The 15643-nt window shown below is 43.2% G+C and overlaps 1 protein-coding gene across 2 annotated transcripts in view; it reads left to right on the top strand.

Annotated features, from left to right (window-relative positions):
- APBA1 (amyloid beta precursor protein binding family A member 1) overlaps positions 1–15643 on the top strand; it is a 77001-nt gene that overhangs the window by 32900 nt on the left and 28458 nt on the right. For both annotated transcript variants that reach the window (XM_060100853.1, XM_060100852.1), the window contains exons 2-4: positions 6789–6884; positions 10155–10194; positions 13907–14052. In XM_060100853.1, the coding sequence (XP_059956836.1) occupies positions 6789–6884; positions 10155–10194; positions 13907–14052 (282 nt within the window). The remainder of the gene's footprint in view (positions 1–6788; positions 6885–10154; positions 10195–13906; positions 14053–15643) is intronic.

The raw sequence follows: 15643 nt of genomic DNA, 5'->3' as shown, positions 1-15643 counted from the left end.
TTTTAACCACCAGAGGAGAGGGAGGGGTGTCCCAAAGGATCCCTATGTAAGTGTACCTTCAAAGGCCTACTTAAAATTAATTCATTTACAACAAAGGCCAAAGTTTCAAGTAAGAATGGGGAGAAAGGGATTTGATTAGAACTTTACCTTGAAAGACAGTACTAAAAAATTACAAATATAAGCTTAGTTTATCTTTTGACTAACAACATGTTGGTTGTAATTTCATCTATATGTGAATTCTTAGAGAAGAAGTATTTTTTCATTTATTTTATTGAAGTATAGTTGATTTACAATGTTGTATTAATTTCTGCTGCACTGAAAAGTGATTTTTATGCATATATATTCTTTTTCATATTCTCTTCCATTATGGTTTATTACAGGATATTGAATATAGGTTCCCTGTCCCTGATCCCAGTCGACCTTGTTGTTTATCCATTCTATATATAATAGTTTGCATCTGCTAATCCCAAACTCCCAATCCATCCCTCCCTCCCTCCCTCTCTCTCCCTCTCGGCAACCACAAGTCTGTTTTCTATGTCGGTAAGTCTGTTTCTGTTTTGTAGATAAGTTCATTTGTGTCATATTTTACATTCCACATATGTGATATCCTATGATATTTATCTTTCTCTTTCTGACTTACTTCACTTAGTATGATCATCTCTAGGTCCATCCATGTTACTGCAAATGGCATTATTTCATTCTTTTTTGTGGCTGAGTAGTATTCCATATACATGGAATGGTATGGTACATACCACATATATGTACCACATCTTCTTTATCCATTTATCTGTCAGTGGACATTCAGGTTGTTTCCATGTCTTGGCTATGGTGAATATTGCTGCTATGAACATAAGGGTGCATATATCTTTTTGAATTATAGTTTTGTCTGGATATATGCCCAGGAGTGGGATTGCTGGATCATATGGTAGCTCTATTTTTATTTTTTTAAGGAACCTCCATACTGTTTTCCATGGTGACTGCACCAATTTACATTCCCACAAACAGTGTAGGAGGGTTCCCTTTTCTCCACACCCTCTTCAGCATTTGTTATTTGTAGAGTTTTTAATGATGGTGGTACCTCACAGTAGTTTTGACTTGGATTTCTCTAATAATTAATGATGATGAGCATCTTTTCATGTGCCTCTTGGCCATCTGTATGTCTTCTTTGGAGAAATGTCTATTTAGATCTTCTGCCCATTTTTCAGTTGGGTTGTTTGTTTTTTTGTTATTGAGTTGTATGAGCTTAGAAGAGAAGTATTGACTTGGGGAGTTGTAATTTTTCTCAAAAAAAGTCATTGAATCATACAGTAGAAGAACTGCCTTCAGTTCACACGTGACTTGCGCAGCATGATCAGAAACAGTCCTTTCAATCATGAAGAGGACCATTTCAGCAAAAATATTTAAAGACTGTTTTCCCAAGGACCTCTATTATCAGATGTTCTGATCATGCTCTTTTAAAGCACCTCTAACATTGTCATCCTTCCATTTTTCTCTTAATTGTTAGCTGGTGTAACTCCACCAACTTTTCAATGGTCCATAGTGGGTTTGAGCAGCTCTCCAACTTTGCCACCTTCAACTTTCTGAGATTCTGCTTTTTCTTTATTTATTTTTGCAGTATTTGCACTTCTACTCTGCAGTGCAGTTGCTGTTGTGTTTTGGTTTTGCCTAGAAATGCCAGATGGTCCCAACAGTCAACAGAGACCAGCTGACAAAGACATGGAGCAGGTAGATGCTAGTGTTTTGGAGGGAGGCTGTTAAGGTGGACACTAACCTTGCGAGTAGTCAGCTCCTTAGTGGCTGTTTTTATGTTATGGTGACTTTTATTTTTCTCAGGGACTCAGAGACATTGCTACGGAGGACACACTGCATTTGTTTGTGGGTCTGTCTGCCTTCCAAATCAGGAGCTCCTTGGGCATAGTCAGGGATTTGGGCTCCCCAGACGCTGTCTGTACTTCATGTTAAATACATGAGTGAATGGCCCAGGTCAGACTCACTTTTTTGTGTCTTTTGACTGGAATTCCTCCAAAAGTCTTTCAAGATCCCTGTACGCCTCCCCCCCCAGATCACAGCTTTGCTCTCAGTCCTGCCTCAGTCCTTAGGCCTTTCTGAAAAGAACGCTGCCTGTTTGGAAAGAGCCAGGGGCCCTTTACCCATGGTTTTGGGGTGTTCCTATTACCATCCTGTCACCTTTTCTGGGTGGTAATCTCCTCTTCATGCTGATGTCCAAGGATGAAAGAGGATTAAGGGAAAGGGGAGAGCAAACCCCTCAACCCTCTAGATTTTCCACCTTAATTCAGGAAATAGTTATTAAAGTGCCTACATTGTGCTTCTTCCATGAGGACAGTAGGCCAGTGGCTCACAAAGAAAATACCCTCTGGGCAGAGAGTAGGCAGTTTGTCACCAAGTGGGGCTCCGGTGACTGGTCCCTGCCCTTCAGCTCATCCCTCCCTTCCCTGCAGAGCTGTGCTTCCCTCCCTGCCTCTGTTTCTAGTACCTTCCACCTCTTCCCTATCCCATCCCATCCTGCTGCATGAATACCCTCCAGTTCTCAGGATTCAGCTGAAGCAATTCCTTCCCAGTGTAGCATTGCTGATAGACACCCCTCCCCTTCTGCAGAGAGACACCCTCCCAACCCTGTGTCTTTATGTATGGATTCATATCCTAGCCACCTGGCACGACGCTGACTTTACGTGTCTCCTCCCACTGCCTGGAAAGGGGTGGGGGACAGAACCACAACATCACTTTCCTCTTTGTTTCCCTGGCCCAGTGCTAGGAGCACAAGGAGGCACTGAAATGTCTGTTGCAGGAATACATTAATAGTAATTATTTGTGCACTGTTTTTCTCCCCTTCGTGCATAGCCTGAAAATTCCAGGAACTGTTTGTCTCTCACCTCTACCACCAGCCGTTAGTTTGCCCCAGAGAGATGTCCAGTTGGAATGAAAATGAATGATTGGCTTTCCCTTGGGATGCTATTGCATCCTTAGGTCTAAGATCGGGACTGTCCATCTCTCATCCTGGCATTGAAGAGCCTAAGTCTTAAGACTGACAGCTCTGCTTTGTGGAACCCCAGAGCTGTGGGAAATCTGCTGGAACATAATCTGCAGAAGACATATTGTTGAGCTTAAGGAGACCTCCTGTAATTACCAACACAGGGAATTGTTGAGTCATCTTTGAACACTACCTCCCTAGAGACACCCTGTGTGGCACTTACCTTTGTGAATTTCCAAGCCCATGTTTGCTTCCCACCCTTGGTCTCATTTGCCTAAAATTGAATATCTGTTCAGTAACCCAGAAGGCATGAGACTCCAGACAGAAATATGTAATGATAGTTTTTACTTTTTGCATCATTTTGTTGGTTAAATTTTGCCTCCAGTACATCTTTGAAATATAAGAAGTATTATCCAATTTCTGGTTTTCTCTCCACTCTTGAGCACATAACAAGGCAGAAGTTGAATTGATGTTAACACCTTTGTTTGGGCTCCATGGAGCCTGTGTCTGCTCTGAAGGTGTTTGTCCACCTTGACTTTGTCAGCAATGGTGTGGTGGGTAGTAGGCTTCCACCAGGTAGGGTACTCTCTTGTTTGGGGACAGTTTTTGCTTTAAAGGAGCTTAGCTGGAGCTAAGGTCTGAGTCTTCACAGGCAAAGGCCACTTCTCTAGTTCAAAATGCAGATGTAACATTCCACACATAACAGCGTAGAGGTCTTCTATCAGAAAGAGGCTTATCACTGATCACTAAAAATAATGCAAGAGAGTAGTGGGTGACTGCTTTCTGTGCAAGTTGGAAAACATGGTAAGGCTGGAAACCACATTGACATCAGTTATTCAGTAAATGTTGACTGGGTGCCTACTGTTTACAAGACGCAAGGCTAGGAACTTGGATTATAAAGATGAATAAGACAAGAACCCTTGGGAGAGTTCTTGGGAGAGGGGAGGCAGACACATAAACAGATAATTACAAAACCCGAAACATGCCATCAGGGGAGAATGGTACCTTGAATAGAGTCTGAGAAAGCTTCAGCAAGATGAGTGAGAATGCGGGAGAACTCTCTAGGTGGAGGTCAGTAACGGCACATGCAAACAGAAGGAAACAGAAGGAAGCACAAGGGGCCTCATTTGCATGCAGAAGGCTAGAGCATGAGCGTCTGAGGGAAAGTGCCGCCTGATAAAGGCTGGTGTGGGTCCCCTGAGAACCTCGGTGAGAGCAGTGCCCACCAAAAGTCACATTTGTGCCTCTTCTCCAGTGTCCCATGGTGGACGCCTGGCACTGGTCATCGAGCCTTACTGTGGGGTCTGACCTGCCTCTTCTGCATCCCAGCCTGCTCTCCAGATAATCTGTCTTCTCACAACATCTGGAGATGACCTGGTGCTCACAGCATTGCAAAGACTCCATTTTCAGAAGATTTGCAACAGAAAATAGTTAGAGAAATAGGCACTGTGGGATACTTTGGGAGCATTTATTTTTTTAAACGAAGGTGATATACATGGCTCTCAAACCAAGCAATTAAAGAAAAAACAGCTGCTCTAGCTTCCCCAGGGACTAGACCTTTAAAATTTTTGTGACAGAGAAAATTACTTGGGGAAAAATAGACATAAATGTCCAAGGAAGCTCTTCAAGTTTGAAAAACTGGGAAAATTCAAAGGCATTAAATTATCATAAAAACTTTACTACATTAATTTTGAGTAGGCCAGACATAGAGCTAACTCAGCAAGTCCCCACCAACTCTCTTGGGTGCCGAATGAAAAATTCTGTGTGTTCTTTTTTAGGCACACGGGGCACCTTTCTTTTTTTTTTCCTTTTTTTTAGCGGTGTGCGGGCCTCCCACCGCTGCGGCCTCTCCCGTTGCGGAGAACAGGCTCCGGACGCGCAGGCTCAGCGGCCATGGCTCACGGGCCCAGCTGCTCCGTGGCATGTGGGATCCTCCCGGACCGGGGCACGAACCCGCGTCCCCTGCATCAGCAGGCGGACTCCCAACCACTGCTCCACCAGGGAAGCCCCTGGGGCACCTTTCTTGTGTCCAGGGACCGTGGGACTTGGGTACTTTGTGTCTGATGTTACCCTAGTGCCCATCCTCTTGACTTAACTGCGGAGCAGCTGATTTCTGCATGTGAGTGTTGAAGAGGCTCATTGGTGCTCACCTCCCTGCTCAGAATCAGGTATATCGGCTCATGGGAAACAAATCCAGGCTTCACAGCAATAGACTGGGGTGGTACCACATCTGTGTGCATAATACTGCATTTCACCACATCATGCTTCCGTTCATTTGGTGTTTCCTGTCATTAAGACTCTTTGGAAAGGATTTATTGTTTTTATGATTTCACACAGTGCTTGCTGGCCCCCACCCCCTTGTATGTGAACGTGCCCCCTCCCTTCCTGAGTACCATTGCTCTGTGGAACATTCTCCCTTCCCACGCAGAGGTGTATTACTGATGTCTCTGTGCCTCCGCTTCCCCGTGAGGGTCAGTCTCCAGAGGTCAGAAGCAGGTTCAAGCTATTGCTCGTGTGACTGCTTTCTTTACCCAGAACATACCTCTCCTCACTCACAGCCCCATGCTTCCTCAGAGGATAGGTCCTTGCCTGGGTTTGGTTTTATGCCCTCTATCAAACATCACCAACAGACTGTGAAGCTGCATGTTCTTCCTCTCAGAGGACCATGGCTACAGAATTCTTAAGCATCCCTGTGGCTCACCTGAAGGTTCTCTTCATCCCCCAGATTTCAGGAGCATGCAGAAATGTTTGGGAATCAGCTGGGGAGGGTTTTCAGCGCCTGCACTATTCCCATCCCTGTGCTTGTTTTCTTGCTTTGGTCATTCAATCAGCAGGGCTTAAAGGGCGCTGGCCTGGAGCTTCAAATCCATTCAAGCAGGACCTTCCCAGGGAGCCTGACTGAGCCCGTCACCTGGATGGGGACTATGCTTTCCAAACCTTTTCTATGCCTTATTTTTTTTTTTTTTTTTTTGCGGTATGCGGGCCTCTCACTGTTGTGGCCTCCCCCGTTGCGGAGCACAGGCTCCGGACGCGCAGGCTCCGGACGCGCAGGCTCAGCGGCCATGGCTCACGGGCCCAGCCGCTCCGCGGCATGTGGGATCCTCCCGGACCGGGGCACGAACCCGTATCCCCTGCATCGGCAGGCGGACTCTCAACCACTTGCGCCACCAGGGAGGCCCCTATGCCTTATTTTTAAACAAAGAATTTTTTAACTCTTCTAAGAGTAACAAGGTAATGTTTTTTGGATGCCGAAATATCTCTGTGTTTTCAGTGGCCTCTGGATTATATCAGACAAAATATTTCACAGGTGGTGTGGTTTCCAGTCATCAGAATCAGTCCCAGCTGCCTCTTTAAAAATTCGTGTTTTAATTTTTCCTTTTCCTTTCAGGTAATCTTGGGCAGGTGATTTTATAAGACATGTAGCACCCAAAGTCTTTGTTTCCCTCAGTAAGAAAAATGTTTTAAAAACAGAAACATTTGAGTATCACTATTAGCTTTTTTCATCTAGGGCTTTAAGTTTGATATTCAACTTTTGCGATGTTTAAACACATGGCCTAAGGTGGGGGGCCAGGTGATGCTGAACTGTAAGGGCTCCTTTGAAAACAGGGCAGGAATCTAACGAAAGCTTGACAAATCCAAGCCTTCTATGTACATTTGGCAGTTCCTTTCCAAGGAAGTTTTCTCACTGCTGAAATATTCTTCAGATACGTGTACCTCTGTGTTCCCCAGGGCTGGGCGGTTCACCCAGTCCCTCACTGTGTGATGCTCACTGTGGTTTCCTCTGCTGTCTGTGTTCCAGTCCCCGTCTCCTGGCAGTTCCTCACCCCTGGGTGCAGAGTCTTCGAGCACACCCCTTCATCCCAGTGACCCCACGGAAGCCTCCACAAATAAAGAGGTAGGGTACCATTTTGTTTCAAAAGCCATCAGCCCATTATGTCTTATTCTGTTTCTGGTTTATGCTTTCTCCAGCCTCCAACAGAGCTGCTGACCCAGATTACCCTGCGGAGAAAAATTCTGATCTCTCCAACGTGGAATTCGGTGATAAAGCCATGCCATCCAATTTGACAGCCGCTAGCCACAGGTGTCTATTTTAATTCATAAATAAAATGAAAAAGTCACTTCCTCAGGCACACTAGCCACATTTCAAGTGCTCAGTAGCCACACGTGACTAGTGGCTCTTGTACTGGAAGCAGGGATTACTAAACATTGCCATGATGGCAGAAGGTTCTCTTGGACATGGGACATCAAAAGCTCTGTTTAGCAGCATTCTTCCTAGAGGTGTTATGAGCCTCAGTGCCATGGCATTACAGTTGCTATGTGGTTTGGGAAATGGGCTGGTTTCTTAAATACTAACTTATTTCAGGCCCAAGTGAAATATCTTTCATGACAACAGGATGACTGCTTCCTTTCTTACCTGGGGTGGTTCCGGTTCACACCTGTTGTCCAAGCAGTACACCTGGTGAGCACCCCTTCTCACTTTTTAAAGCAGCAGCGCTGTCCAGGAGAACTTTCTGTGATGCAGGGAATGTTTTACTTCTGGACTGTCCCATATGGTAGACACTACCACATGTGCCTAGCAAGCCCTTGAGGTGTGGCTAGTGGCACTGAGGAAATGAATTTTGCATTTTATTCCATTTAAATTACCTTAAATAGCTGTGTGTGGCTAGAAGCTGCTGGACAGTGCAGCCTTAAAGCGTCCCTTTGGACAGCAAATCGTATGGTCACCCTACTGATGGAGGCCATGCTGAGCACTGGCAGAGAATATTTAAGAGAGAAGATGCTGCTTGCTCCCACTAAGGGTTCTGGGGCTAGAAATGGGCAGGTGTTTTTCCCCTGAGAGGGAGCCATTGCCCTCTCCAGTACCTGTTGTCCTTTTGCACCTGACTAACTGCTACCCTCACCTACTTATGAACTAGCAACAGGTAAACACTGGCCCACACCATCATCTGTGTGTGGGCTCAGCTCATTCTAAATATAGATGCTGCGTAATCAACACTGAGGACATGCGTTAAAGAGCTAAACCACATAATGAATGATTGTCTCATTTTTCCTTCCGTTTGCTAATAATTTTCCATTAAATGCAATGGAAGAAAGGGATCTCCATTTTAACCTGAGTGGCAGATCGCTTCTAAAAGGAGTCTTGGTTGAAATTTACCCTTAAAATATCATTGAATTCACATACGTTTGCCATTAAATAATCATGCAGGGGAGAAGTATTTTTTCATTAATCTATTCATATTAAACCAAACAAACGTGAGGAGACCTTCTCTGAAATGGTACCAACATTAGAATTTAGATTTGAAATATGCTTTGTCCTTCTCTGGTCTTCATCAGGCCACAGGAACAGGAGTAATGGGCTTACAGTTTCTGCTGGCTCTGCATCCTACAACGTCACCTTGTACTTTATTCATAGCACACGAATAGGTAAGAACAAATGGCAAGAAGAAGAGCCACAGTGATACTAACAGTAATGAGAGTTACCATTTCTTGAGCATTTATGGCGTTCAGGCACCAGGCCAAGCAAGTCACATAGTATCTCATTTAGTCCTTAAAATCCTTCTGCGAAGTAGGAATTAATGTCCTCATTTGTTAGTGGAGGAAGCTGAGAGGTTAAGTAACTTACCTGAGGTCCCAGATCTCACATGTGGTAGGGCCAGGTTTTGAATCCAGAGCTCCGGAGAGCCCAGGCTCTTAACACCAGAATCTGCTATCCCTGCGATGAAGAGTACTTGCAGGTCACACACTGAATGGACAGGGTAGCTTGTATGTTCTTATTGCAGTTTTCAAGCCTCCGGGCTCTACACATGGTTTATGTGACCTCCTGGAACATCCCAAAGATTTGGCCTTTAACTTCTTGAATGTGGCTTTATTAATTCTTGAATGTTAAGGATCAACTAATGTTCATCTCTGTCCACATATGGGGAAACACAGGGCTAATCAGACATCTGAATATTCAGCGTTTGATTATTCATCAGATATAATAAGCAAGTTTCTCATTTGGCACACATTTCTGCATATCTTTAGAAATAATGATGAAAATCCTCTTTGTGTGCAATAATTAGAGATTAGAGACTCTTTCGTTTCACAAAACTCTTTAAAAAAAATTTTACTACCCCAGAGATTAAAGAAAGCCAGTCATGAGTTCATGAATAGAGAATAAGTGAATGTACCAAATGCCCTCCATTGTGACTCTAAATAAAACAGCAGCTTTTAGAGCCATAGACTAAAGCAATTCTTTTGTAGCATCTGCTAAAATCTAAATCTAATAGCCCAAGAAAATATAAATATAAATTGGCTTCTTGGTTGTACCTGGAGGCGAAACCATTTTGATACCAGCTGCAAATTCTGTCACTGGTTGGAGCAGGAATGAATTACTTATTCTTATTCCACTGAGGTTTGTGAAAGGAACCTAGGGGTAAGTACTTCTCCTCTGAGAGCTAGCATTTAAACTGCCATCCAATCAGGTTCTAGAAGGTTTCTAGCTGATTATATCCACTTCCAAGTATGCTTTGGGAGACTGACCTTTGCTATGCGGTTTTACTTAGTATAAGAAATTTCAGGGTTTTTTAATTACCTCTTTGTTTATTGGGTTCTTATTTTAAGGTAACACAATAATAACTTACGTAATGGATTTTTTAAACTAAAATACATCAGTAAGGGATGAAAGGAAGAGATAAAAACTGTAGCAATCATTTTTAGCACAGTTAGAGATCAGTGCAGCAAAGACATAAAGTGGAATAAAATTCTCAAAGGGAATTCTTAATTTTAGCATATAATCATTTCATTGGTGCCTTTACTAATCAGCAGTTTCTCACTTAGACACCCAAATTCTTAAGAATACAAATTGAGTCCTTTTTATTGCTATTACTGACTATGAATTTTGGTCCATGGGTTATTTTTTAAGATGCCAGACATCTCTCTGATTGTAGAATGTAGGATTTTTAGATTATCTAAAATATGAATGGGTGGTTCTGGGCTTTGGGTAACCTTTAATAATAAATGCATATGTTTATTCACACTTCACTTTTTGTAGCCAAAAATGGTTGACAACTGGTTAATATCTGTCATTGGTGATGTATTTATTTTTCATGTTGCACAGATGGCTGTGTTAATGCATTTTTCATCATGCTTTGCCCTTTTTGAAACCTCTTTGTCTTAATTACAGTCAAGAAAAAGCTTGGCTTCATTCCCAACCTACGTCGAAGGTAAGAGCTGAGAAGGAAATATTGAACACTGAGTCATTCATGAATCTTCTAGCATTTGGGGTACTGGAAGCCCTGGGCTGTAAGACGATAGTGGGGAAAAGAGACCACAAAGTCACCTATTCTCAGTCTTAAGTCTTAGAATCTTAGACTAAAACAGCAGTAGCCGTGAACCTCTCAAAGACCCTCCTCCCTGCCTTTGCTGATTCTGTCCAGGAGACTCTGAGGCTGGGGTGAGGCTGGGGGCTTTGCCCAGCCTAGAACTGGCCATATTGGATCCAAAACCCAAGTCTCCTTATCTCTAGTCCAATATACCTGTTGCATCCATCAAGGCCCATTCAAATGGGAATGATGTTTAACTAAGGGAGACATTTTGCTCTTCATTTAAAAAATAAATAAATAAAAAGACCTTCCCAGGAATTCCCGTCTCTTGCTTGGATGAGCTCGTGATAGTAACATTTATCAAGCTCTCGCTCCTACTGTCTGCCAGGTACTGTTCTAAGCACTTGCTATGTAATAACTAATTGAATCCTCACATTGATCTTGTGAAGTGGGTTTTATCATTATCCCCATGTTATGCCTGAGAGAACTGAGGCATGCGGGGTGTGAGCAACCTTCCCAAGATCCCACAGTTAGAGTAGCAGAGACAGGCTGGGAACCAGAAGTCTGACTCCACCATTCTCCCTGTAATCAATATCCGATGCAGTGCCTTTATTTTCTGCCACACAAATATTGATATTATGCAGGTCCTATGGATTCTGGCAATTTGCTTGTAGTTTGATGTTCCTGGCAATATCTTGTCACCTAGTTTTGTTGTAAATATATTCCAATGGTTTTTGGTTTCCCTATCTAGTTTTTTTGTTTTAGGTGGTGATTAAGAGAGAATAAAAAACTATGCTACTACTACCATCTTCTTAGAATCCTCCAAAGTAATTTTTTAATGCTAAACAAATTATGTAAATTTTTGTCTAACACCCTCCTCTGACTTCTCAATTCATTTATAATAAAATTACAATTTATTAACCTAAAAAAAATACCTGATGCAGGACTGCCACACATGGTTGTGCAGGTTGTTCACCGCACAAATGTATCCTGTCAACAGGCCTGGTGGGGCCAAAACTCAATCCAGGCTAGACATCCCAGCTTGAGGTCAGGCCACACAACTAGAGCGTGCTACTGATCCTCTACCAGGGAGGACAGCAGATGATTTGGGGGCAGGGTAGATTGTCATTTCCTTGAAGGAGGATTTTCTGGGGGCCAGAGGATGCCCAGACATCGTGTCTGGCCTTTGGATCCTGTGCATGAACAGTTGGTGTGTTCCACTGCCCAAGAATGAATTACCTGGATTCATAAACCTACCTGAACCCTTGGGCCTGAAGCCCAGGACAAGCTCATAGGTTTGGTTGTTACTCAGGTTTCTTTCTTGAGTAACTTGGAAATTATTTCCACCATCTTTGCAAAGCTCTAAAACTCCACAAGAGTACCTTGGGGAGTTTTCAGAAGTTGACTGTTTCAGAATAATCAAAACTATTCTTCATATCCATTCCTCTAGGCCTAGAGATTTTCAAGCTCGGCATTAACATGAGTGTGAAGATATAACGTGTGTGCTCGTTCACCCACAGAGCAGCATAAAGGCATCACTGAAAAGGAAAACCTGCAATTCTTTGACTTAGGACCATTATACCTTTTTTTTTTAACTTTAAAAAAATACACTAGCACTGAGCCTAAAATGAACTTATGAAATTTGGGCTGTTTTTTGTGAGTGTAATACTGTGACATTTGATTCTAGTCAGTTTCCCCAGAGGATAATTGACATAAGATCATATCTCAAATATATATTTGTTTAGGTCCAATATTTCTGTCTCTTGGCTGCCTGACATTTATACAGTCACTTAAATATTATCTGGATTGCTTTTAAACATATCTGCATATCCATACTCATTAGGGTTAAAGAAGGACCCTTTTCAGTAAATAGAGCTAAATCCACTGATGAATATATGATATTGGAAGTCCCACAGAGAAGATGTTGCATTTTTGTTTTTCTTTTAACATTCATTATTTTCACAAAATAAATGGAAGCTTTTTAAAAGTTGCCATTCCAGGTGAGACCTTTTTTCCCTCAATACCGGATTGTCAAAAATGATTATGTTTATGTAACATTATAAATCTATCACTGGAATTTGAGAGAAGACGGATAATCTCTTACTTTTTACAAGGCATAGTGTGGATCCAAACTTGTCCATGTATTATTTTAGTTTGACAGCGCTTCCCTGCTGTATACCTAAAGTTGTACATTGTAAATGACCTGCATGCTTCTCATATCTATAAAAGCTTCAGGGTAGGAAGGGTGTAGCTGTTGAGAAGCATGTAAGTGACTGGTATGCGGTGGAGGCAGCTTTGGCTGTGTACCACTCAGTGTTTATCCAGAGTCTTTCTCAGAAAGATTGAGAATCAGAAAACTAACAGGTTTCCTGACTTAATTACTACACACACGCTTTGTGAAGGCCTTTCCTAAAACATGGTTAAATTTCATTTTTTCCACCACCAACTTGGTTTTAGGAAAATGAATAGATTACTTTAAGGCTGTACCCTGATAAGTAGCTTATCGTGGGAAGCAGCTGTTTAAGCTCAAGATGAGCTGGATGTGTAGGGATAAAGATAAAAACCATTTCAGATTAGCTCTCCAAGAGGAAAAAGCAAATGTTTCCATTTCAAGTTATCTAATTTAAGACCCTGAGGTCTTAACAGTGGGTTAAAAAGTATATTTTAGTCTTTCCAAATATGGCATTCAAGCCAAAGAAAATACATATATTTTCATTGCAGAATTAAAACGCCTTTCTTAGCACATCTGTTGTAAAGTTATGTATTATTCCGAAACATGTTTTAATTTCCAGTAGGGTTTACAGGTGATTGTGGTTAGAATCAGATGCCCGCATTTTAAATATTTAAAACGAAGGTTTGATTTAAAAGGCTGGTGAATGAGAACAGAAAATTCCAATTTTCCTTGGAGTTGATATGTATGTAGATGCAGGCCGGGAACATTATAGCCTGTAAGTCAGCAAGGTTAGCAGCATGAGACCATGGCTTTAGGGTAATGTTACCTGTCTTGCAGGTTTCAGGTTAGAGGCTATTTTGGGAATCCAAACATTTGGCAACAAATACTCATTTTTCTGATTTATAAAATTTGTTTCCCCCATTATGGATAAAATGGAAGGGGGCGATATGCACGGGTGGCGAGTAAAGGAACTGCTATAAAATGAGTTTTTCTAATAAGACGGCCTTCTGCTCACCTAACCATTTGTCCAGCAAACATTTATTTGATACCCACTGGGTGACAGACACTGACTAGACACAGGAGAGCCAGAGATGACTGTGACATGCTCTTTGTCCCAAAGAGCTCGCAGTCTAACAGGCAAAACAACATCCTTTGTCACTGAATTTTATGTTTCATGTTTAAATAGATATTCACATTGTTTCTCACAATAAATGGACTGGCTGAAATAAGCTTCTCTAAGAAGAAATTGTTCCTTCTATTTGCAAATGAGGGCTGAGTGAAGGTAGACCAGAGAGATGCTCTAGACTCGCAGGTTGATGCACCTGCTCAGGGGTCTCTGGAACTGGCCCACCTGTGCTGGAGGTGAGCGGCGGGGGAGAGGTGGTGTGATCGGGGGGTAGAGGGTGGCTTCACTCACCACTGTGGCTCTGTGTGTTACAGTTCCTGGACCTTGTGACCCTGAGGACTTGATCGATGGAATCATTTTTGCTGCCAATTACCTTGGCTCCACCCAGCTTCTCTCAGACAAAACCCCCTCCAAAAACGTGCGCATGATGCAGGCCCAGGAAGCAGTAAGCAGGATCAAGGTGAGGGGGCACCGTGTGCTCCGAGGGGGGCGGCGGGCAGATGTGGGCGCCTGAGCCGGCTGTAGTGGTCACCCCACACCTCATGTCCTGAGCTTGGAGGAGAGGAGATTGTGGTGACATGGCAGGCAGTGCTTATACACGTACCTGCCAACAGTTCTAAACAGAAAAAAGATTTCCAAAGTATGGTTGTTCTTAATGGCCAGTCTCGAGGAAAAAGTGATAGGCTTTGAAAAGTTGAAAAGATGAGGAAGGATAACATTTTAAGTATTATATTTCCAGTATAATATCTGAGCGCTGTATCACTGTATTTCCTTGTACAGCTAGAGACCAGTGACTAAAACGTCCGTGATACAATGTGGTTCCAACTAGCTGTCATTGCATTTGAACCGGCTGATCCTGTTCAAGCTAGATTGAACTAGCTTGCTACACCTAAAACGAGCCATTTGATCAGATCTACCCTGGCTAGTCTGAACCAAGTCAGTGCAAGGGTAACTCAGTGCAAACCAGTCATAACCTGTTTGAATCTGTCTTATCAAGATTTAAAAGGAGCGAGCCTATCTGATCCCTGAAGAAGCACTTATGTCTAGTTTAAATCATTCACAGCTAGTTTGAACCAGCCAGAACTGGTTTGATCCCATAGAAATGCAGAGCTCTAGAATCTCCACCACGATGCTAGTGCCACCTAGAACCATGGACAAGCCAAGGGCGACAGGGACCCTTATGGTGCCATCATGTAATTCAAGTGCCATTAAGTGCCACCAACACCTAGAACCCCTGAGGCTGTTTCCCTGTAGAGCCACAGGTATTGCATCACCATTGAAATCAGAGCCGGGTGTTTCGAGTGAGTTGGAATAGGTTATGACTTCCCAGATTTGGTTCTGTCTGGTGTCCATTGGTCAGAATCAACTCCCTCCTCAAGGGACCAGTCCCTTTTTCATGTCTTCTCTCTCACACATCCCCAAGTTCCATCCTGGACTTTGTGTGGCATGTGGGATGAGAAGCACGAGTAGAAGGCCGTACGTGAGAGTCCTTACTGTCTCCATCAAGGGAAAAATAGTTCTTGAGCACTTATGTGTGCAAGGCTGTGCAAGGTCTCCTGAGGGAGGGAAAACAGTGATTTATAAAGTGAGATCCTTACCCTCAAGCTCAGCAGCACAAATGAGAAGTGAACCAAGCCAGCGCATGTGCAGGGGGTGCCAGAGGAGGAGAGAGGGGTGTCAGGTACTAAGGGCCACAGGAGTGCGGAGAGACCTTGAGAGGTGAGATGCTGCCTGAAAGCCCAAGGGAGGGGAGAGAAGCAACCACAGAGGTCACAGAGGTCACACAGCAGGGGCCGTGCTACTGGTCCTCTGGGGCTGATTCCCATCTTATTCACATGCGCAGGCTGTGCCATGCCCTGAATATGAAACAAGGTCAGCGCTGGCCCTTCCCTTCACTACCCATCACAGCACAGTAAGCCCACACTGCAACTTTTGATAATATTATTGACATTTTAGGAAGTAGGATGGATAAGCCAGAGAGTAATTTACAGCTACATCTTACCCCCAGAGATGCATCTTATCCTGCGACTCCCAGCAAGACAACTCCCTGG

Source organism: Mesoplodon densirostris, chromosome 6 (assembly GCF_025265405.1).
Source record: "Mesoplodon densirostris isolate mMesDen1 chromosome 6, mMesDen1 primary haplotype, whole genome shotgun sequence".
Lineage (NCBI taxonomy): Eukaryota > Metazoa > Chordata > Mammalia > Artiodactyla > Ziphiidae > Mesoplodon > Mesoplodon densirostris.
The sequence above is the reverse complement of the archived record's forward strand: the minus strand, read 5'-3'. Positions and strand labels throughout refer to the sequence as shown.